Consider the following 25,209-nt stretch of genomic DNA (forward strand, 5'->3'; position numbering starts at 1 on the left):
TCACAATATGCTACAGTATGTTTAAAGCTTGCCACTTTCTCTGTAACTTTCCTATACCCATTTCTTGCATAAATACTTCCTTAAAAAAATTACACGGCTTTGAAAAGCAAGAATGCCTTCGATAAGAGCTAATGCATTGTGGTCTCAAAAAGAATGTAGAATAAAGTGGGTTTACACCATGACACGCAGGAACTTGATACAGCATGATACGGTAGAATAATAAATCTGATTGATCCAATGTAACCCCTCTCCTTCCTCAAACATACATCCATACTACTGTCAACCTTGCTTAAGTCAACCTCGCATAAGTAGACCTCGCATAAGTTGAATAATCGCGTAAGTCAAAGGTCTTTTCAAGTCCTCTTCCCTTTATATTCTATTGATTTTAACCTTTTATAAATCAAATTTTCGAAGCTACTTCTTCAGTCCAAATAGATTTGACTTAGGCAAGGTTGACTGTACATATTACCCTCACAAGTACTGCTATTCAGTGTGTGAATCTCACCAGTACTACTGTCCAGTGTGTGATCAAATGACAGTGAAGATGATGCCGCAGCCTGAATCCTTGTCCAATCAGAATCATCGTCAGTCATCTGCACCCAGCCACAGAGGCTTGACTCAAAGTCACATCGTGCATAAGAAGCTGAACACACAGTGAAAGACAAGCACAAATACACATTGCCTTTAACCTTGTAATAGTCCTCTGCTGGGGATTATAATAATCTTAATACTACTATCTGCCATGTATATATTTTGTAATATCCTTTACTGTTACTATGGTATTTTTTTCCCTTTATTTTCCTAACTTTCTTCCACCAATAAAGCATACTGATATAAATTTCAGTGTGAATGATGCGTTATGGGTATGTGAACGGAGTAGCAATTGAATGATCTAAACATTCAGTCTTATAATTCCTGCATTATCACAAAACGATTCTTATACATTCAACACCAGCACAATCATATTAAATGCCTTATCACAAAATCATGTTCATGTTCATGAACATACGGAATAAATATGTGTGCCTATGCAATTCTTCATTTATCACTTAAATACAGTCAAACCTGTCTATAGCGGCCACCCAAGGGAAACGAAAAAAGTGGCCGTTATAGACAGGTGGCCACTATAGACAGGTAATCCAACTTAATGTGCATTGCCTATACATGTACATAATCGTTCAATACATCGATAAGTATTTAATGTACATAAGTACTATGCGTAAGTATACACACGTGTATTTCATGCATTGAACAATGCCGGTGTTTATGAAATTGTTGCACGATTGCATGTGTACAGTCGTGAAGAAAGCTTTACACTAGTGCATTATTATGACTGAATAAGTGATGAATGCATCGGTGGCGATCACTGAACGTTGCCCATGAATGTCTGGCACGGCCACAAATCAGAAAAACACGCCAAATTACCGGCTCTGTGGCCGCTATAGACAGGTTAAAATCTACCGCGGGAAACAAAATTTGTGGCCGCTGGCCGCGTTAGACAGGTGGCCGCTATATACAGGGTCTTTAACAGGGCTTTTCTCTCGGGGGGATTTTTCAGTGGCCGCTATAGACAGGTGGCCGCTAAGGCAGGTTTGACTGTATTTCCAATGTCAACACTATTTTCTTTCTATACACAAGACTAGCAATACCCAACAGAATTACAGATATATCTACAATTTTGAAAAACATGCATGTATAACACATAAATGTTGAAATGTTGTAGAATTTTTTGAATAATTGCCAACTTACTACAGTCCATCTCATCAGTATTATCAAGACAGCAGTCCCTTGTGAAGTCACACTTATATTCTGTAGGATAGCACTGACCACTGCTACAGGCTGACTGACCAACGGGGCAGGCCCCTGGCGTTGCTAGATCATAGGCACAATTGTCGAACCTGACATCGTCGATGGCAAAGCCGCCTGCATACGGCGCTGACTGGTGATTCTCAGCAGTAATCAGCACCTGAAGGCAATGGGGGAAACCAGTTTAATCTCTCATTGATAGTTACTGTACTCTCACACATTCTTTTAACCAATCAAGTTCTGGGGTAATTTACTCCAGATTACGTCTCATGTCATTGGTAAATTGCCAACTCTGCATTTCTTTGCATAGATCTCCTATTGGAGATGGATTAAGTGAAACTGGCTATATCCATCAAATCTGGCAAAAAAATAAGGAAATAAGTAAATTTGCTTATTTGTGAGAGAAAAGAAAACTTCTGAAACATTTTGCCAAGTTTAATATGAATCACTTAAACAATCAAGCAAGTAAGATGCTTTTGAAAATTTTGAAACCAAAACAAACAATTAAATGGGAACAGCAAATACTTGTAAATATAGTCAGTCGCATTAACAAGTGCCCATAACTAATTGCTATATCTCATAATGCAACTCGCAACACTAGGTCTGCTCATGAGAATGGCAGAGTAATCCAAAGCACTTCAATTGTAGCTGAGTGATTGTTTTTGCTGCGAGTGAACTGTGGCACATGAAGTCACTTTTCACATTGCGATGCCAAACCAGATACTGTAAAACATAATTTTGTGGTATGAAATTTTCACAAATTGGAGCCGACGCCCTTTTTCACAGTATGAAGTTTTCGCGAAGTGCCTCTGGCATTCAGTGCATATAGTGTAGATGAGCGCCTTCATGTGCATTCTAATTTTGTGAATCTTGGCTCTCGCGAGATTCACAAAATTAAAATGCATGCAAACATTAGTCATTTTACAGTAACTCCAGTGTGTGACTGTGGCTATAGATTCCTACCTGAAAGTCTGATGCACATTTAGGGATCTGAATCTCTGCTTTGGTCCAGCGATTGTCCACTGCATTCCCACTATCGACAATGGCCACTGTTCTCTCCTCTGTAAGCACCTTTTGTTTGAGGGCCAGGCGGCCAAACTCAGCACCAAAGGAGTAATACCAGATGGAGGCAGAGCAAGAAGTGCCAGCCTGGGAGAATCGTGGACTGACCAGGGTGGCAAACTCGTTGACCGCACTCGATACGGTCAGTTGGGAGCCGTCCACGTAGTAGTATATTCCTGTTGGTGGTGTGTGTGATATGAGATGGTCAAAATGTGGTGTTGGCAAAACTTGATTACACAAATATCATGTTATCAGTTGTTTAGATTGGATGGTTTGTAGCAGTTCATATTTCTAGCAGTAACCCATTGAGGATGAGTCCCGGGTATACTTGGGTAAGTGTTTACTGTAAAAGTGGAAATTTTCGCAGTGTTGAAATTTTCGCGCATTTCGCGCAACCAGAAGCTAGCAAGAAAATAAAAACACGCGAAAATTTTTGCATGCCATATGACCCAGTAGTTGATGTCTTGTTTCCGTGGAATTTAAAACACGCGAAACTCCTCTTACCCGGCCAAGCGCGAAAAATTAGTTGCGCGAAAATATCCACTTTTACAGTATTGGAAATGTGAGTTGTAGCACAATCAAACCGTCCTCAACAGGTTAACTTTCAAGTCTCAACCTTTGATAGATAGTCGCAAATGACAGACAGATACCTTCACAGTCATGTTTTCTTATATTTCACAGTTGGCTATACTCCATGTATTGAATAAAGATGAAATTTGAAAAGCAAAATCTGAAGATTCCCTTATAATTCACGGTTAACTCCAATAAGAGTATATTGGATGTATCAGTTGCACAGTAGTTCCCTACAAGAATCTGAAATTCCCACTGACTACACGATGTCCAAGATTCATTACCATTAGGTTGCTGTAGACCAAGAGGTAAGAAGCCCCCCCCCCCCCCTCGAAAAAACTCCCAACAACAACAACAACAACAAAACAAACAAGCAAACACACAATATATCGTGGTAAGTGATGCTGCTACCAAAATTTTTCTGGCAACATGCAAGCTTTGATTGTTTACCTTGAGGGTTGTTGAGGGTATGGTCTGTCTGGGGCCCCAGGAATGTCTGAGACTCGGAGCCGTTGTACCGCAGCCAATCAAAACCATCGTTGAGGCTCTGCTGCCAGGAGCACATGTCAGTCTCAAAGTTACACACCGTGGCTGAAGAGAAAATTGGTAAAAGATACACTTGTACAATACTATTGTCTGTGTATAAACTTTCCTTCAACATTCAAACATAATAAAACACTTCAAAACACTTCAAAACACTTTGAGATCCTAGTGATACTTGGAATTCTATGTTCACAGCACAGTTTTATACTTCCATAAAACTGTATTACCTAATCCTCTACTGAACCTGTGAAACTCTTCAGGAAAAAGTCCAGCCAGGTAACTATTTTCTGGTGGACACATGCTAAAAATTTACAGGGAAATTTATCTCAAATATATACATGTAATATTACTGTGTGCACGCAGTAATATTAGTGGCACACATCAGTACAGTTTGAGGAAAATCATACCACATGTTTCATATTCTTGAAGTCTTGGTGCGATTATTACAGGAATTGTGACTTTCTTTGAAAGTTTAATTTGTGGAATTCTCTTTGTAATCTCTGTATCACTGCCCTACTGTGAAGATATTAATTCTGCTTTAGTCTCCTTGTCCAGCAATGAGGGCACATACATTTAACCCAAAATTGAAAAGATTTCATAATTTTTGAACTGATTTTCCAAGTTGTTCACTTAAACCTCACTGACGCATTCTGGTAATATTTCTGAATTCACTGAATAAATACACATATTTTAGGTAATGTTTTTTTCATTAGTTAGATTTCTTCTACTTGGCACAACTGTATGAAATCAATTTCAGCACGAGTATTAAAATGACTTTGGATTTAAGAAATGAAACAAACAATTGTTTACAGATAACTTCAAAATAAAGAAACTTATGAATTAAAGTATACTGTAAGTGACAGGCAGCTAAATGTTTCCTCTTTAGACTACATGTATGCACTGAGGATAAAGAGCCCTGCCTATGAGCATGGCTACTATTGCCAATAGACATGAATCAGGGCCCTAGTGATTGAGACTCTGTGGTTGAATTGAAAGAGCATAGCACATAGAGAGTTGGAATGAATCCTTACGACAATCTGCCTCATCCGACCCATCATCACAGTCATATCTGAAGTCACAAAACTTGCTGGCCGCAATGCATGACCCATCCCCACACAATCGCTGGCCCACATCACAGTTTGGTGTACCTGTGTGTGGAGACAAACAAACAAATAGGAATTTATACATCCACAAATCATTTACATATCAATAATTGGTAAAGACTAAGATACGACAGCTGTTTTTTGTAAACTTTGATCCAGTTATCTCTTCTTGCTTGCAATACTTAATTTCTGTCTGACATAAATACATATCTTTAAATCATCTTAATTCAACTCTAAAATTTGACACAAAACATATGAAGAGTTTGTTTGCAAAAACCAATAAGTCCATTTTTGAAGATTTTGAGGTACGGTCTCTGTCATAAAGTACAAAATAATACCTTTTAAATGATATATTGGTCACTACATATAAAGGTACATTTTTAAAGTTATGGTCAAAAGAAGCAAAAATTTTCTTATTACTCTCTTTATTTTCCTTGACCTTTAATCGCAAATATCTCCATTTGGCAAATATGGACTTATTGGTTTTTGCGAACAAACTCTTCATATACATGTATACTGGTAAATATATTTTTCCAAGTATGTTACCCCTTCTCCAAAGGGTAAAGGGAAATCCAATTGAAATAATACACTGTTTCACATCTGCTTACATGTAGGCCTACACAATATCATTATTGCAATGAGTTATATTGCAAGATTCAGTCTCAAATTAACATGCAGATAGATTTATCTGAATATCATTGTACAATGTTTTCCCACAAACTATCAGATGAACAAAAACAAGGAAAAGTAGAAATTACGCGGTGCGTAATATATGTCCCCGCCGGAAGTAGCATTTAGTAGCAAAATGTACAATATAGGTAAAAAATCAAGGTCAAAGGTCAAAGAAGTCAAAGGTCAAAATTCTGTGTACAAGTTTTGAAGCCCTCACCTAGTGCCATCACATAAAGCAAACAGAATCGAAATCGGGTTAGAAATGGCGAAGGAGTAGCATTTTGTAGCCAATGTACAATATAGGTCAAAAATCAAGGTCAGAGGTCAAAGAAGTCAAAGGTCAAAATTCTGTGCAGAAGTTTTGAAGCCCTCACCTAGTGCCATCACATAAAGCAAACGGAAGTGAAATCGGGTTAGAAATGGCGAAGGAGTAGCATTTTGTAGCAAAATGTACAATACAGGTCAAAAATCAAGGTCAAAGAAGTCAAAGGTCAAAATTCTGTGTAGAAGTTTTGAAGCCCTCACCTAGTGCCATCACATAAAGCAAACAGAATCAAAATCGGGTTAGAAATGGCGAAGGAGTAGCATTTTGTAGCAAAATGTACAATATAGGTCAAAAATCAAGATCAAAGGTCAAAGAAGTCAAAGGTCAAAATTCTGTGTAGAAGTTTTGAAGCCCTCACCTAGTGCCATCACATAAAGCAAATGGAATCGAAATTGGGTTAGAAATGGCGAAGGAGTAGCATTTTGAAGCAAAATGTACAATATAGGTCAAAGGTCAAGGTCAAAGGTCACAACTGAAATTCTGTGTAGAAGTTTCAAAGCTCCCATGTAGTGCTATCATATAAAGCAAACAGAATCAAAATTGGCTCCTAAATGACAGAGAAGTAGCAAAGTGAACATTTTGATCACACACGGACGCACAGACGGACGGACGGACAGACGGACACACACACGTACGGAGCCCGTTTCATAATCCCCTGCTCGAACTCGTTCGGCGGGGACAAAAACAGGAAGACAGGGAAAGAGTGAAGTCTGAAAATTGCATTCATTCACTCAACACAGTAGAGCTAGTATTTAGAGGCAGAGAAAGAAAGCTTACTTGTGGGTGTGACTTTGATGGGCAGGGTCTGGTCAGGCGAGACTACACATCCCGGCGTGAAAGAGATGTCATCTATTCCAATGCTGTCATCATCGCCGCCGGCAACCGCCTCAATCAAAACCTATATCGGTTGGAGCACAAACACTGAGACTCACACCAAAGACTCTCTTGTAATATTGTCAATGCATCTTCAGTCTAATCTTAATGTGGATTTCACTTCAAAACACCAGCCTATCCACGATATATTTCAGAAACGTGTCTTTTTTTTTTCTTAAAATATATAACAAACATTTGTTTTCAAGAAGTTTGTCATGTTTGTTATGTTTCATAGCTCTTTGAAAACTAGTCTTTGGGTATACTAAGGCATTATTGTCATAGCAAAATTAACTTGTTCTCAAAGGGTTGAAATATGTACACTTGACAAATTCTCACCTGGAATTTATTGCTGACATCCAGGAAGACAACAGCTCTCAGCCACTGGTCACCTTGTGGGCCGGTCAGTGACCAGACACTTTCAGGAAGGTCAGATAATGAGACCAAGGTCAAGACCCTCAGTTCATTGACGTTGACCCCATTCATGTGGTACCAGAATCTCATCTGAGAAGAGAATGTATTCAAAACATACAAAAGAAATGAATAAATATAACCAAATTCTCCCTCATCACATTTCAGAGAATTTACCTCATCATGAAACACTGTCTGAGATTAAGACTGAATAAATCATTAAAAAATAGGCAATCTTCAAAATAATCAAAAGATAAAGAGTAGTTTGTTTCAAAACAGGACCTGTTATTGTAACCACACAGTGTTCAAAACGTTCCACCTGTTATTGTCTAAACCTGCTGAAGGCAAGTCCTGAGTGTACTTGGGCTGCATAGGGTCCGTTGAAAATGCATGTTATTGCAAAATCAAAATCAAAATCAAAATCCAATGCCATGCAACATTTAGAGTGTGAACAGTAAAGTAGGACTTAGAGATGATCTTCTTTGAATGTAGCATGTTCCTCTTCATACTCTAATAGAGAAAAAGGTTACTCATACGTATCAAAAAGTTAATGGATATGAAATCATTTCCAAAGAATAGTTATATGTATGAGTTTGTGATTTCGTATGTATGTCAAGAGTAATATGATTATCATTTGTAAATATGGACAAATGTTTTGTTCAAGCATAGCTGATAGAATAACCTACAGAGACATTTCAACAAATTAGTAGTAATCTGACCTTTCTGGATGCTCATTTCTGTCACTTTCCAGATAACATGACTGACATCTCTTTACAACTATTTTTTTTTTGCTTCCTTCTGTCCCTCATACCCAGTGCATTATAAATGTTTATAAAATGGGTTCAAGAATGTAGCCAATTGGAAGCGCTGAAATGAGTCATGTGTGCTTGAATTAATTTCTCACTAATATGCACGGCCGACGTCACAATGTTTGCACTAGCAGTGCGCACTCAATCAGTTGTTACAAGTGCGTCGCGCACTACTATACGCGCTGTTAATCCTGTAAACAACTTCTAGTTCGGGCTGCCGGCCGGCCTTTCTTGTGTGCATAACATGTGTGGCGTACGTATACTCTTATGCGTACAGTACTTATATGTGTGCGGGATTTCCGAGTGCGACGTGCGTAAATGTTCGGGACGAACATCTTGATCCACAAAGGTACGTGAAAAATGCTGTTAGTTTTCGACCAATTTTATAAAACAAATGATGCACAGGATTATTTCGTGGCGTTAGTGGAGATGCAGCTCACTCTCGGGTATTTACAATGTAGTGCAACATGCACTCGGCTGTAAATACCCTCGAGTGCGCTACATCTCCACTTAACGCACTCTATCCTGTGCATCATTTGTATAATATTGCTTAGGGATTTGTACATACTATAATATATATATGTTCATGCTGCTTTCTCTTCTTGTCTCCCTCTGGTTGAATATAACATTCCAATCTTTATGCCTCTCCACTTTGAACATTTTGCCATCCTACAACAGGTGAGTATTCTTGTTTCATTGAAGTTTTAACCTTGGACTTATGACCCTTGACCTTTGACCACTCACCTGACAGTCCCCAGGTTGAGGCTTGGAGTAGACCAGTCCTTCCAGTCTAGCCCTCTTGTTTGCATCGCTCTGATAGGTGTAGAGATACAGGTAGTGGCCTGAAGAACATAACATACAACAATTCAGCCAACTGTGATGAAATCAATTAAAGTAAAATAAATTTTCCTTGTACAGAGGAAGGCAACAAGATATAATGATTGCATACACACTTGTTTAAACACACAATACAAACCATGGAATAATGTAGGATACATGTATAGTGTACCTGAAGTGGAATAGTGTATTGTTAATTGTGATTGTCAAAATGTTAACTTGAAGAATTTTTACTTCTAACAATGAAGCATTGCGAGCTAAATTAATTGTGACTGAAATACTATTTACCTGAAAGAAGTTTATTTTCATATCAAAACATCAAAATCACGAATCAATATTGTAGCCAAATTCAACATATACATTGTAGACTACAAATCACGGAAAAAGGTCTTATACGTCTGCACATTCAATGAATCTAACAATTTGTTGTGACCAGCTCCTCCTATACTTTCATAACACCAGTGACACACCACACTGAATTACCTGACTGAGTTACTAAAGGCAAGAGATGCTTACCAAATGCAGTGTTTAGGGTGTGGTCTACTCCGGGGGCACCAGCCTGCACCCCTTGGTTACCAGTCAGCCACACCCAGTTCAGATCATCATCACTACTCTGCTTCCAGTCACATAGATCAGTCTCAAAGTCGCACCTATCGTATGAGTCTGCAACCAAGAGGTGACAACAATGTCAAACATTTGAGATTCTCATTAACCCTTTTTGTGCCAGTGTGTCAAGTGGGCACAAATTTCACACACAAACCTATGGACAAGAAATTAATGAGGCACACTAAAGGATAAGCAGGAAATTGGACCATAGTGATGAAATACACAAAGTTTAATAGCAAATGTACATGTACATGTACCTGATATAAGCAGAGATTGCATTTTCATGAATGACGACGATTTTTCATTCTGCTGAGAATTACATTTATGTAGTATCAAACTTGACAGTTCAAGGTGCTAGTAAGTATCAGCTGCTTCAATGCCTAATCTACATTGTATCTTTTTTATTTATTCATTTCTTTTCAAGCTTTCCTAGTATGAGTTTGAATTTAGATAGTGCCTTTTTGGCTTTGGTAAGATGACAGAAGTAAATGGAAGTGAATATTCCCGTTGGACATACCACAGCTCCTTTCATCCGTTCCATCAGTGCAGTCGTCCGAGTAGTCGCATCTCTCATAGAACGGCACACAGAGGAGGTTATCACACACAAACTCACAGGGTTCGTAGGACTCCACCTTACAGCCTTCAAACGTGATGTCATCAATGGCAATCACATCTGTACTGTCCTCTATAAACACCACAAATCTTAGCTGCAGGAGAAAAGAGAAGAAAAAGAAATAACTTATGAAGAGGATGCAAACATACAAACAAATCGTGAGGACAAAGCAAGATAAGAGTAAGCACAAAAAACAATCCTTGCAATCATATATTTTTGATGAGAGATATCTACGTTGTAATGCAAAATACATATTTTATGAAATGAAAAACATCATCTTATGTAATTGGAAAATATCCATCCGTAAGACAGGCAAACTCTGTATCTCCATTCGACAGTGAAAATTGATGATAAATGTAAGTGTGTTCCATTACACACTGTCATATTTTTCTGGGGACATGCAGTATAAAAGTGATGTGAGAAACTGAGCATTCATTCCCTTCACTTCATCCTTCAGAAAAATGAAAAAAAAAAAAAAATCAGAGATATCCAAACAAAGATGACCGGATATTGCAAACTCATAGAGCACTGCACTACAAATAGTTTATCCAACATAGGCCCCTACTATATATCTTTATAGCTACATGTACCAGTACTTCATAACATTGTACTTCCAACAGCCAAGCTTCTTGATTTCATATGTGTTGGTTGTTGCTTGGATGTTTGTGTGTAGGACAGACTGTTCCATGATTGCAGAGGTAGAATGGGGAGGTACGATGACCAGGACGTGCTTTGGTTTCTTGGTACAGTGGTTACAGGTTGTTAATACAGGAGATTCTTTGATGAATAACTAATGTGAAGGAGTTCAGAAAGATAACATGGTCTTATAATTTGGTGGGAATTTTCTGCAAAATTAAGTCTACACTACATTTCTCTATTAAAGATATGTGGAGCCAATGCAAGTACGGTCTATTGAGAAAGTGTAATTTTGGGCTTGTCAAATGCAAATTTTTGCAGTGGGATTTTGGGAAAGGTTGCCATTGTTTGAGGAACGTTGCTGTTGGTGTTGATGGTTGTGGTGCTTTTTTTTTTTTTTTTTTGGGGGGGGGGGTGTGGAGTACATGTGATTACAGTACAAGAGCAGCCTGGATTCACGATCTCCTTGAGTTACCTGATAGCTATTAATCTGGCGTCCTAGGCCTACAGTTGCCTGTGTCCATGCAGTGGTGGATGTAGAGGGTGGAATCCATACCACAGCTGACCCAGCAGGGTTGTTTATTTGGTGGACTTGGAGGTAGAACTCAGTGCGAGGTGTAGTAGAGGCCATCTAATTGAAACAGAATGCAGAAATACAGCTTCACACAATGTATATTTGATAAAACACTGGATGAATATATACAGGAAACAACTTTATATTCATCTCTGCAAGATGTTCCACTTCCTTTCATGTGAATTAAATTTATTGGAAGAAAGAAGTTGAATTTAAAGGATGTCGTAACCCATTACTGACTACTCGGAAGTATACTCAAGTGTCTACTATTGCAAAATTAATGCATGCTACAGCAAAACCAGCTCTTCCTCAATTGGTAACAATGATTCACTCATGCTAGACTCCATCAGGAGACTGTTTACCTGAGATATAAACCAGAACTTGACAGTGCATCCAGGTGCTGTGTCTGGAAGGACTGGACTCACAAGTCTAGCCTGCTCATTGAACTGTCCATTTCCACTTCCAATCTTCATATAAAAACCTACAGGGGGTGAACAAAATACAAATCGAGTTAAATCCAATATACATACAAATGCACACAATGTCACATGAATGTATCAATTACCAACAGAGTAAGAATGAAAAGCTTGTGTAGAGTACATACGTAAATCACCTTGAAGTAAATACATGTATATTCTGTGCAATTATACTATCATCATTCATGAAATAATGATGAATTAAATGCATACACATTTAGTATAGGCCCTGCCCTAGGTAATTATTCTGCAGTTACAGTGACAGCTATTATCATCTATTCTTTTTACAAAGTAATACACACATAAAGAAACAACCACATGGACACCACAGATGTGGTGCATTTAAACAGTAAATAATGTATGTCACTATCAAGAGGTCAAACAAGGTACAGGTACAGTATATTTGCGGCTTGTTGGTTGAGGTGCCAGAATTAAAATTTGTAGCAAATACAGCTACAAACATGTAGATAGTAAGTCTTTAGATATACAGCTTGTATATCATATATAAACTTTTTATTTTTATTTTTGAGATATAAAAATGAACTCACCACCAGCAAACTTTGGGGACACATCAGCCTTTAGCAAACTGCCCTGTTCCCTAGTCCACGCATATGTCCCATAGCTGTCGTCCTGGTAACCACACTGGTCAAACTCAAAATCACATGAACCTGGTGTGGGTATAGAGGTAATGTAAAAGTGCAAATAACATGCAGGCAAACTTTAATCATTCAATGACACAAACAAATGACAATTCGTTTTTAAATCAACAAAATTATTGGTTACCAGGCCTGAGCATGAATGATTGAGAATTTTCTCATCTGCTTGATAAATTAGCCTCATTCTTAATGACTGTTGATACCAAAGTTATAAAAGTACATTGTAATGCACACAGTCTTCACAGTTACCAAGAACATGATCATCATTATCATCATAACATCTGCATCACTGTAACCTTTCTGTTTCTTGCCATAATCATTGCTGTTCTTGTAATCATCACCATTACCAACAAATCATCAGTTACCATTATATTCATCACCGTTAACATCAAAATCTTAGCCATCATTACCCCAATCATCACCATCATAATCGTTGCCATCAAATTGTCACCATTACCATCATAATCATTGCTATAACCTTGCCGTAACTCTTGCTGTTGCTGTTTAATATCATTACTATTAAATTGGTATTACCATCAAAATCATCACCATTACTCGACATGATCACTGTCATTACCATCAAAATCATTACCATTACTTGACATACATGTAATCATACATGTAGCTGTTTCCTTCATAACAATCAGCATTATCATCATAACCACTGCTATTACCATCACAACCATTGCCATCATAATCACCATTGCCAATATCACAGCAATAACAATAATCATCAAAATCATTATTCTAGTTACCTTCATCTTGGTTACAAAAACACTTTAACAGTTGTCAAAACTGAATGCTAATGTTTTGTTTTGCCTTGTTTGTTTCATTCACTTTCCTTCTGAGAAGAAGGCTACAAAGCCAACATTTAGCTGCCCTATCAGGTCTTCCATGGGGTCAAGTTGGATGTTCATTCATTGAAGACATACAATCTTTGTGTACAAGTGATATTTTATAAAACTAATGTTCTAGTGCATCATTATCCTACAAGATAAAAAAAAAAAATCCCTTACAAGCTATTGAAGAATGACTAATCATCAAGGCCCTTGTTTGATCTTACCACACGAAGCCTCATCATCCCCATTGCTGCAGTCATTTTCATAGTTACACAGCTTGTCCACATCTATACATGTTGAGTCAGAACACTGCCACTTGCCAGTACCACACGGACCCACAGTGGTCTGGGGTGCTGAGGTGAACCCAGTGGGTAGGTCAGCTGAGAGGGACGTAAAGCAAGATAAACACGTAAGGCCCTGGGGACACTTTGATTTTTGTCATTATATTCATTTCCACACATCCAAGTCTGAGTATACTTTACATTGGTGCTGAACAGGTTACTGTAAGATACAGTTATTTTAAAATACTTATTGACATAAACAAAAATACAAAAATGCAATGAATTTTCATATCTACCTTTTGGATATTGGAAGAAAAGTACATTCTTTTCGCTCACCACTAGATTCTCACAAGGCAACTCCACTATGAGTATCTTAATTGGTTTTGTTTTGTTTCTACAGTATGTCTTCAAGAAGACAGCGACTCAAAAGAGATTACTAGCATAAAAGAAAAGTCCAACGCAAATATATAACAAGAATTGAAGGCAGATCTGAAACATAAGTTTATTCTGAGTTTCTGTAGGTTGTGCAGTTGGAAATGAAATAGCACACTAATGATGGTACTGAATATTTTTCATGATTTTATCTTTTTCAACTGAGAAACCAAATTAACAAAGATTTTCTCTCAACTATTCTGAGCAATGTTGACTAGTGAACAATCAATGGCAGCCATGATTTGATTGAATTTTGGCAGTAAGGTTCAACTTAAGGCTAATTTCAGCCCTGTTTTGCTCTTATTTTGTAAATACGTTAACCCTTATACATAATGTCGCAGTAAAGAGACTTACAGTTTGCCCGAACACACTCTGGCGTGACAGAGGTGTCATCTATGGCTATGTCTCCATAGGGTCCATCACCTCTCACTGCTTCTATCACAATCTAGGACAAGATGGAGAGAGAGAATGAGTGCGAGGAAGAGGAAATACCATGGCAACATACACATAAACCGTCAATTGCAATTGGAAACAAAATATGAAGCTATTTGCAGGATGATAAATATAGATGCGTGTTCTGATGACTTTTTTTCCCCTTTCAGGGTGTTTCTATATATCAACATGTTGATACAATCATAGCTATGAAGATTTCACTCAATTTGTATGTGGCTGAATTTGGCTATCACTCTAGATACAAGACAAACCAGAAGGATAACTGGGACTAGATCTGCAAAGACAGATTTGAACAATACATATATAACCTATTTGATTAGATGTTTCACACAACCATCAAATGAATCAACTACAAGGTAGAGAATTGAATATTTTTTTTTTTCTCATATCTAGTGTATGATGGTATATTTAAAGGTTCATCATTGTTATTTTTTCTTGTACCTCTTATCAAACTTCCCATTTCATTTGCACCGGAGGAATGCGTAGCCTTAATTCAATCTGTGCGTGCACCAAATATTTCCATCAGTACTTGTGTGTAGTATAGTGAACCTTTACAAATTATTTTTCATACTCAATCACATCCATAACGCACACTCGAGCAGAACTACAATTAGAACAGCACAACACAGCACTGCCTTCATTACCCTCACAAATGAGATATTCATCAGATAGTACCTGGAAGTTGCTACTTGTGGTGACTTCCATGTCTGCCAACTCCCAGTAATCATTGGAATGCCCTGACTTGGAGAAGAGGGGTGTAAGGTACGCCCCTACAGCAGTCCGGTAGTAGATATTAAGGGTGCCAATGTCGCTGCCAAACATGTGATACCACAAACGGAACTATGGACAAACAGCCACAAGATAAGGTACAATGAAAACTTTCCACACAGTCCATTTATGGATGAGCATATGTATCAACATTCTCTGGCTAATGCATAATTTGGTTACCTTGGTACATCAATATAATTGAATGGAAAACTGAAAAGTCAACTTCAAATTACATTGCTATATTTTTCTTTGCAAGCTATACAAGCACTTTAACCACTTCAATAGGCCATAAGGTAAATTGTAATCATATAAAGCTATATATCACATCTGTCACTCAAAGAAGTGCTGAATACCACAAAGATTCTATTCTTTCTGTTCAAGTGCTAAACATCTTGACATATTACTATTCCAGCACAAAATGGTAAAATCTATCGAATCTGTGACGACTCTCACCCGACACGTGGCTGAGGAGTCAACCAGCTGGTAGGCGGGGCTTATGACTCGAGCCCTGGAACCTTCAGTCAGACCAGTCAGACTGGAGTCCATGACCAAATAGAAACCTGGGATGAAATACATGATATTATTTCTTTTTTAAAGTAATGTCATCATCATTGATTATCATTGCTATCAGTTTTTCTTAGGTTTAATTCTGATCGGCTTTGAAAATTGTAATCACACCACTCCAATGAAAATAAAGATATAATTGAGAAGTACATGTATTTATACATATATGAATAAATATCATTTGAGAGAGAAAAAAAAGATGTCAGCAAAATATCTCAAAACACGATTCTGCTTTATCTGCAAATTGGTAGAAGGAGAATAATTCTGACTTTTCATAAACAGCTGTTGAAAGAAATTATGATAGCATTCAAAAGGTAAACAAAAATTGACGCATACATAGACAATTAACAATGATATCTAGCAATATGTACTTCACAGAGACTGAGCTTACAATTCCTTCCACAATATGATACAATATCATGCAATCCTTGTGCAAAGCATGAAAAAAGTTATGGTTTACACCTTAAGCACCATCTTACCAGTGTATTGAGTGGTGTGGTCCCTGTATGGTCCTGTGGCGTAGTTCTCCGTGTCCGAGGGACCGGTCCTGCGGATGAAGTTGGTCTCATCGGTCGATTCCTGGGTCCAGCCACAGAAATCCACCTCAAAGCTGCACATGTCATACGAGGCTGAAAGCAAAGAAAAAGGAGAACTTGAGGGTTTAGGTATAGCTAGTTATGAGTTTGCTATAGAAAGTTATACAATTAAAAGAACAAACTACTTATAAGTTCTTGATGTAAAGCTTCTACTAAAGAATTTGACAGACCTGCTCTTTGTTCTAAACTTCCTATATTGAGGTACTGCACACTTTTCAAATTAAGCACTTGTATCTCACAGACCTACAGAAAACTTTCTTTTTAATATCAGGAGCCTTGAAAAGAGGTGAGATCCCTATCCACATTTGAAACTGAGAGATTCTCATGCTTCAGGGCATACTCCTCAGGTTTGGTATACATCTACCTTTTGTGGCTGGGCAAGCAGTGACAATTATTCCTAAAGCCTTTATGATAGGAGTGTTGAACATATAGAATGAAAATTCAGATGGAACGAAGCTAACTGAAACACATTTAACTGTATCTTCTGACATACACAGCTGCATACATATCAAAGCTGCACTGAAGAGCCAAAGGGCTACCAGAATCTACCAAAAAGCTCCTTCTTACCACACAGGGCAGAATCCTCATCGGAATAGTCTCCACAGTCATCAGTGAAGTCACAGAGGCGGCGGGAGTCAATGCAGGCATTCCGGTCACAGCGGAATTCATCCGCACCACAGGCAGAAGACTGCTCAGCTGTTTTCAGTACAATGTTGGGGGGGGGGGGGGGAGAGGAGATTTAATTAAAAATCCAAGGAAACTGTAGAATGACGTTACACAAAGTCACATATAACTAGATACATTGCTACGGCGACTGATATGCCTCCGCCATAATGCATGGTTCTCCTAATAGGTCTATAGTACAATGTCTTGACAATGTGTGATGACAGTTTCACACAATTGGCAAAATATTAAAATGACAGGTTTGACACAAATGTGCTGAATGTTCACTTTCCTAGAACTAGGTTCAATTGGATGAATGATTAAAATGTCAGAGTGCAGGTATTTGGGGAACTGATGATTTTTACTTGACTTTTGACCCTTTTATAAGTTTATGCACTGAGTAATTTTCAAGGTATTAAGAAAAAGTATAATTTCAGTATCAAATGGTAAAATAGCATTATCTAAACCTGGCCTTTGACCTTTGACCTCACAGTTCCAAAGAGAATCACTGTTAGGTTGAACATGCATAAATATGTAAGTTTCATGATGATACCTTGAGTTACTTTTGAGATATGGAGGAAAAAGTGCAATTCAGCACTTTCACTTGACCTTTGACCTTTTGGCAAGAAACTTCCCACAGAATATATATTGGGTAATACATGTATACATCAAGTTAAAAAAAAAGAACCTTCAGGCATTGCATAAATATAAGGAAAGTAGTGATATTTTGAGGAGTTGACCTTGACCTTTGACCCCCTGACCTTTGAACCACGACCCCCAACTTCCCTAGATAATCACTGCCCATTGGAACAAGCATATATACTAAGTTCCATGAAGATACCTTGAACCATTTGCGAGATATGGAGAAAAACATGAATTTTCAACCTTTTTTTCACAAAATAACCTGTGACCTTTGACCTTTGACCCCGTGACCCTAAAATCCAAACAAAGTATCATCCCCCCAGGATATACCCTCATACCAAGTTTGATGTAAAACCACCACACGGTTCTTGAGATATCGACAAAAACAAAACGGGACGGACGTACGGACGGACGACTCCAAAACATAATGCCTCCGGCCACTTCGTTGGCGGAGGCATAAAAATTACATCAAATACCTTCATGGGTTTTAATATAATCTACATCCTAATGTAAGGCATTCCAGAACAAACAAGGTTTTGTATGAACAGATCAAATTCCAAACACTATGAAATATTTTTGCCAGGCTGTCTGTTACAGACATTCATCAAAGAGTGTTTTAAGGTGCAAGAGGTCTGTCCAAAAAAAAAGTACATGTACGTACGAAAATGATTGACACTTACCACTGGCTGACCTGGCAAAATATTACTAATAGGCAAGAACCAATGGTGGTTGATAAGCAACTAATTCTTACCTGGAAGAGCACAGCCTTCCATTCTGATGTCATCGATGGCGACATCGCCCAGGACTTCGAAGGTCCTCACAGACTGGAACTTGACCTACAGTAATAGAAGACATGAACTCCTGTTAGCTCAATACATAGCTCCTTCACTTGCTTGAATTCACATGTACTCCAATCACTTAATGCCATACCTTCCAATTATATGTCACATTATGATACATGTTGCATAGAGCTAAGAACGAAGAGGGTAAATTTACGTAAACAACTCAGCTTTACTGGTTTAAAGTAAGACTGAGATGTTAATATGGCAAAAAGGTAGACTCCCTACAAGTTGTACGACAACATTCACAATATAATCATAATAATTATGACTGCTCTTTAATTGATATCATAAGAAAAAAAAAATCAAACACAAATCATTGAGAAATAGGCATGGTTATTGGTTTAAGATCAGAGGACAATAATTACATTAAATCCACCGTGGATGCGACCAAGTCCTGCCACCCCCTCATGCCAACGATCGCCATGGTTACCAGACTTGAACCATGGCAGCATCAGGAAGTACTGCTCCTGTACCCAGAGTTGGAGTGTGCCGACGTCGTCACCCAGCATGTGAAACCAGAAGCGCACTTCACAGGTTGCCGCTGCGTTGCGGTGCATAACGGATGAAAGCACGGCGTATGCTGCTCCACTACCAGGAGATGTCCCCACGTACATGTACCAACCTGACAGTTGACAGTAACAGAAATACACATTAAAAAAGTTTCAGCAATACCTCATCTTAAATTCATCTCCACATAAATATGATGATGAATAATGTACACATACAAGGCTTCAGAAGTCTCTATTTTGGCAAGCATTTACTCTCCTGACACATGATTCTATACATGATTTTAGGAGACTTTAGCATGCACCTTATGAAGGGAAGAAAAAAACAACAACAGACTGTACTATAAACCTAGTCTCTCTTTACATTGCATCAGCACAGGGACTGTGCTGAGAACGGCCTAAAGAATATTGTCTCTCATATTGCTGTAAGTGCTACTATTGAATGAATACATTGTGTGGCAATAACCCCTTAACACAAAACAATAACACCTCAGAGCATTAAAATTAATGATTTTGAAGAACACTAAATAATTGATGTGTATTTACGTCAATAGAATGCAATTTGTCAATTAGTTACAACCTGATAACATTGTTTAACATTGCAGTGACTTGTGTAATTCTATCCATTACCACCTGAGCTATACAAATTTCTACTGAATGAAAAGAGTTTTGAGAATCATTCAGTCACTATCAACAGCATCTATGAAAAAATATCACCATGCTAACAATTGTTTCTATCAATTTCATTCTACCAATAGTGTCCTCAGGAAAAACTAAGAGCGGCAAATCCAGTCACCTGTAGATGTCCACTTTTTAAAAAAAATCTAAGAGGTTGATTTTCATGACTTTGAATATTTTTTTCATTCTATCGTACACATTGGAAGCATGTAGGACCAGAAAGTTCAGATTTCAACTTTGAAGCATTGCTGAACAGTGCTTTCTAAACACTCAGTCTGGTCCTGTGTCCCAGAACAAGCTTTGGATTTGATTGATGGATAATGCTTGCTATTACAAATATTTAATGGATTACAAACAACTGTATGTCAAGTGCACCGTACATTAAGGTAATAGCATAACTGATAAGGGTTACCTGCAGATGTTAGGGTTGTGTGGTCATAGGCGGGGCCTGTGTTAGCATCGGGCGTCGCCCCCTGACTACGGATGAACTTATGGGTTGGATGACCAGCATTCCACCAACGACATCTGTCCACCTCAAATGTACAGGTGGAACCTGGAAAAAAAAAAATGTTCCTCTTCCTTTATTCATTCTATCATATGAAGTAATTGCAGCAATACATTTTTTATTCTTTACCCTTGGAATGTACATGGACTGACTTCAGCTGTCATCTGGCTTAACCGTAATCAGGCTGGGCTTTTTTGGCTATGCTATATCTGGGGGGGCGGATTCCGCCCCCCCTTCTGATCTCGCCTATGGAACGCGTGATCGCGCCGACAATCGGCACACGCGACGCCCACGATGTATACTATCAAAATGTATGGTTGCTTTCTCCGAAAAATTTTTCTTATATTTTATATTAATTAATTATTGTAATTTATGCATAAAATCAGTTTTGGGCTCTAAATCACTTATTAATGCTCTAACTAAGCTAATTTCTTTTTAAAAATGTTTCTTGTATCATTCTCCTGAGACATAGCATAAAAAAAAATCTGTATCGAAATTAATTTCTTACGTTTTTTTATTGTTTTTTTAATTTCTTATGTATTTCGTTGTTTTTCGACCTTTTGTTTTTGTTTGTTTTTTGGCCAAAATTTGTCACAGACATTTTTCGATGCTTTATTATGCTAAAATATATTAATTTCGTCCATTTTAAGTCAAGATATGAATTTTTATGTGAATTAATTGAAAAAACACAATTTGCATTGGATTTGTACACAGAATCACGTTTTGGAGCAATTTTGGGATTGACAAATTTTTTTCGAACGGGCGTCGCGTCAAAACGGTATGCGCGGGTGCAACAATTTGGGTCTCAAAAGTTGCGCGATACTTGAAAGAAAAAAGTCATGAATCATCGCGGCGGGAGCTTATCGCGCTGCGAAGATATTGCGTGAAACGTCGAGGGGGGCGGATTCCCCCCCCCCCCAGCCTGATTAGGGTTAAGAGAAAAATTTTGCCATCTTATTCTCTTTGATAACTAAAGTTTTGGAATACCAAACAGAATGATAAATTTAGATCTTTCATTCACAGATGAAAGTAGGAAATTATTCACTTTTGTAAGTATCAAGAAAATCACTATTCTATCTCATTCAGTGAACAATACATAAATCTATCATAGCCAACGATTGTGCTTCTTCTTTCTTTTTTTTTTTTTTTTGTCTATTGAGAAAAATCCACAACCGATAACAGAAAACATCAAGGGAAATGAATAACAGAGTGCAGCAGCACTGCAGAATTTTGATGTCCTCCCTATGTACTAAAAAGATGAAAATATCATGTAATAAATGTACATAGTGTAGTTAAGAGATTCATAGATCCATGCATTAACTGTACATATGTATATGGCATATATTTAGCAAGGCATTTTTATTCTTTTTTTAATCGGACTTCTCGACAATTTTGCAAGTGGTTAAATTCGTGATCATGGAGTATAGTAACAAACAGAGAAATGTATGAGTGTATGTTATATTCATGTCAGGATCAGAGTGGATGTTTTAATGTGTTGTTAGATTTGCGAATAGCACCTGACGCACAAAATTTGTGAAAATAAAAGCCTTGCACAATATATATCATATACAATAAATGGATACACAAATAAAGTTTGCAACACAACACTTACCACAGTCTCCCTCATCAGCACCATTGCTACACTGAGACACAAAATCACACTTCTGGTCTGTGGGCACACACGCCTGATCCTCATCGTTACAGAAGAAGTCACATTCCGTAGGGGGATCTTCCATACATAGCAAGGATTAAAAATAGATCCTTAACAGGCTTGCTATTGATGGACATGTTCAAAAATTATCCTGAAACACAACAACCCTAAATTCACAGACAAAATACATGTACAAATGTACAGGGAAAAATCAGATCTCTAGTATAAAGCAGATTCCACCCCCCCCCCCCAAAAAAAAGATGTTAATGTGATGAAGTAAAAACCAGTAATTCCCTTTAACTAAAATATGGTTAATAAAAGTAAATTCTAAACTTTGCAAGTAACAAAGTGACCCTTCCTTCTCCCTGGTACAGTATGTGAGATAATTCCACTAGTCTGCCTTCCCACTTGTCAGCAGAATGGAGTTGTGATTGGCTTCATTCAACACAAGATGGCAAACAGTGATTTTCCCTACTATAAATAGGATATCCATATCATTTTCTCTGAGGGTACTTATAAAGGTTCATGTAATCTAGAACCCATCAGAGAAAAAGAATATTTCAATTTTTCTACTCTCACTCTGAAAGGCAGTGGATGTGTAAAACATGAACGTGGGATGCTAGGTATTAACCAGCACTGCAATATTTAGAAGGCTCGTAAGGTATATTTTGGTGGAAAACCAATATTTCATCTTTCCTACAGTACATGTACATGTATATACATGTGAATGCCAAATACAACTGGGAAAGACAGTATTTTCTACAAAACCTGCAGTCTTTTTGGCAAAAGGGTACAAAATACTGCAAATAAAAAAAAAAACACGTCTGAATCTTTGATGGCACTGTGAAATCTCACCTGAACACTGGCCATCATAAAAGGTCACATCGTCAAGAGAGATGTCACTCCTGAAGGAGGCGCCCACTGTTCCTTTGAACAATACTTGGTAGGAGTAAGCGTCATTCCTACCAGGGAGAGTAACCTATGCAAACAATGAGGGAAAGAAAATTTTTTTCACGACATTCAGTTACAAATGAGCATTATACAGTGCCAATATGAAGCTGCCCATTATAACATGTACATGATATATTCTAATCTGTAAATAGTTCAAATTCATGTCAAAGAAGATGAATCAGTTCAGTTTACTACTGTACAAGTGGATATTTTTGCACGACTAATTCATCATGCTTTGCCGGGTAAGAAGAATTTCGCGTGTTTTTAATTCCGTGGAATCAAGACATCACGCACAGGATCATATGGCAAGCAAAAAATATTCACATGCTTTTATTTTCGTGCTAGTTTCTGGTTGCGCAAAATGCGCAAAAATTTCAACATCACGAAAATTTCTACTTTTACAGTACACTGCACATTATATTTCTGCACATTGTACATGCTTGCCTGATTGTCATACATGTAGTCTGCTTTTAAGCCAGATGATTTGAAAAGATGTTAATCTTTGTGTTTATATTGCTTGACACCAACACGTAACCTCAAAAGAAAGTAATTGGCATGTCTTGGCTCTGTGTATCAACACTAATGAGTCAACTCTGACCAATAAACACACTTTAATCAAAAGCTACAGAGGTCACTGACCTGAACTTGTCTCCAGGTATCCCCCTTGTCACCCTGCTGGGACCAGACGTTGGTTGCCGATGACGACGTATCGGGTTGAACCTGGACGTAAAATGACCCGACATCCTCCCCACCCATGTGGTAGAAGAACTCCAGGCAGCGGGTCATTGGTGCTAGGAAGTCACTGGACTTTAGGATGGCTACATCTCCCTCAGTCTGACCAGTTGCCTCGATGTAGACATATGAACCTGTGTATGGATGAAATAAAAAGGACATTGACCTTCATGGCAAAGTGTTTTCTGGAAGTTTCTATGATGTCAGCCTTGATGTAGACTTATGAACCTGTGTGACAATGCAAAAAGTGAGAAGGGTATTGACTTTTGGAGAGAAGTGATTTCTGGAAGTTTCTATGATGCTAGGCTTTGCACCAGTGATATGATGTTTCAAACACTTTCAGCATTGATCAGTGGTCAACAAAAAAACAAACAAGAAAACCTACTCACTCAATACCTGTAATGATGAATAGTGGTCCAAAAAGGGACCTTGTCCCCCACTATTTTCAGTGAGATGAGTATTGTTATTTTGGGAAGTGAAGCATCTCACCATAGGGAGTTCCCAGGGTGTGGTCAGCGCTGGGACCGGTATCCTCCGAGTGGGTGGCGCCCTGGTTCAGGAGCCAGTCAAAATCATCGGAGGACTCCTCATTCTTCCATGTACACAGGCCGTTCTCAAAGGTGCACTCGCCAAATGGAGCACAGGGCTCCGTCGAGATGGTGATATCGTCAATGCCGACGCCTGAATCGGTTTGGTAATAGTTGGAAGATGCTCTGAAGGCAAACTGAAAAAAAAAAAAAAATTGAGAAGAGCATTATTTAGCTCACTAGAATGACTGAAAAAAAAAAAGAGTGAGACATCTAAAACATGGAGAAAAAAATCAGTATATCAAGAATGAAAGGTGACAATCTTTGTCTCATGCTCCCTGATAGAAAACTCCTACAAGGGCAAACCTTCTTCTGGTGAAATCAGAAATCTTCTCAATACTCTGGCAAAACGTACATATCTCAGCAAATATTTGAAAGACATCAAATATTACTTTCGCTTTCTACTTATTTTTGATATCTCCAGAAGGACTGAAAGGTAATCAAGAGAAAGCTTGAATTTAAATCCTAAGATTCCTGAGTCTTACATCATTTTGCTTACCAATCTGACATCATGACACATACATGTTCAAAGATTTATTTCATTTTCATTTAATTTTATGCCTGGAATGAAAAAAGCTAGATCCAGTGAACACGATACCCCTTGTTAACCCATTGAGGACAGGCTGATTTTGCTACAACACACATTTCCCATAGACACCTGCCTGAGTATACTTGGGACTCGTCTTTAGCAGGTTAATGCTCTAATTAAGACTTTTGTACATAAGACAGATTTGTAAACTCACAGCATAGTTCTCAGAGCTGGTGTAATTGACCTCAGCAACGTGCCACTCATCGGCTCCAGACACAGAGTTCATCTCCCAGAGCTGTGTGGATCCTCCACTCACTGTGTTTAGGTAAACCTGTAACCATGGTAACCAACACAATAATGCAAAAACATAGATTAACATGTACAATGTTTACGCTGTAAAAGCTCGTCCATTCATTCATAC

General features: G+C 38.1%; 1 protein-coding gene across 1 annotated transcript in view; it reads right to left on the bottom strand.

Moving 5' to 3' along the window:
* Positions 1 to 25,209, bottom strand: part of LOC140246694 (MAM and LDL-receptor class A domain-containing protein 1-like) — an 84,844-nt gene that overhangs the window by 9,966 nt on the left and 49,669 nt on the right. The window contains exons 38-64 of the mRNA XM_072326032.1: positions 25,003 to 25,119; positions 24,162 to 24,396; positions 23,580 to 23,806; positions 22,845 to 22,968; positions 21,951 to 22,067; positions 20,246 to 20,386; positions 19,015 to 19,271; positions 18,559 to 18,643; positions 17,070 to 17,198; positions 16,386 to 16,535; positions 15,796 to 15,902; positions 15,250 to 15,414; positions 14,476 to 14,566; positions 13,633 to 13,788; positions 12,462 to 12,581; positions 11,800 to 11,918; positions 11,339 to 11,494; positions 10,132 to 10,321; positions 9,525 to 9,671; positions 8,916 to 9,013; positions 7,291 to 7,455; positions 6,859 to 6,979; positions 5,013 to 5,129; positions 3,889 to 4,029; positions 2,770 to 3,044; positions 1,750 to 1,966; positions 506 to 643 (exon numbers count right to left, since the gene is read on the bottom strand). Coding sequence (XP_072182133.1) covers positions 506 to 643; positions 1,750 to 1,966; positions 2,770 to 3,044; positions 3,889 to 4,029; positions 5,013 to 5,129; positions 6,859 to 6,979; positions 7,291 to 7,455; positions 8,916 to 9,013; positions 9,525 to 9,671; positions 10,132 to 10,321; positions 11,339 to 11,494; positions 11,800 to 11,918; positions 12,462 to 12,581; positions 13,633 to 13,788; positions 14,476 to 14,566; positions 15,250 to 15,414; positions 15,796 to 15,902; positions 16,386 to 16,535; positions 17,070 to 17,198; positions 18,559 to 18,643; positions 19,015 to 19,271; positions 20,246 to 20,386; positions 21,951 to 22,067; positions 22,845 to 22,968; positions 23,580 to 23,806; positions 24,162 to 24,396; positions 25,003 to 25,119 — 4,105 coding nt within the window. The remainder of the gene's footprint in view (positions 1 to 505; positions 644 to 1,749; positions 1,967 to 2,769; positions 3,045 to 3,888; positions 4,030 to 5,012; positions 5,130 to 6,858; positions 6,980 to 7,290; positions 7,456 to 8,915; positions 9,014 to 9,524; positions 9,672 to 10,131; positions 10,322 to 11,338; positions 11,495 to 11,799; positions 11,919 to 12,461; positions 12,582 to 13,632; positions 13,789 to 14,475; positions 14,567 to 15,249; positions 15,415 to 15,795; positions 15,903 to 16,385; positions 16,536 to 17,069; positions 17,199 to 18,558; positions 18,644 to 19,014; positions 19,272 to 20,245; positions 20,387 to 21,950; positions 22,068 to 22,844; positions 22,969 to 23,579; positions 23,807 to 24,161; positions 24,397 to 25,002; positions 25,120 to 25,209) is intronic.

This window comes from Diadema setosum, chromosome 3 (assembly GCF_964275005.1).
Source record: "Diadema setosum chromosome 3, eeDiaSeto1, whole genome shotgun sequence".
Lineage (NCBI taxonomy): Eukaryota > Metazoa > Echinodermata > Echinoidea > Diadematoida > Diadematidae > Diadema > Diadema setosum.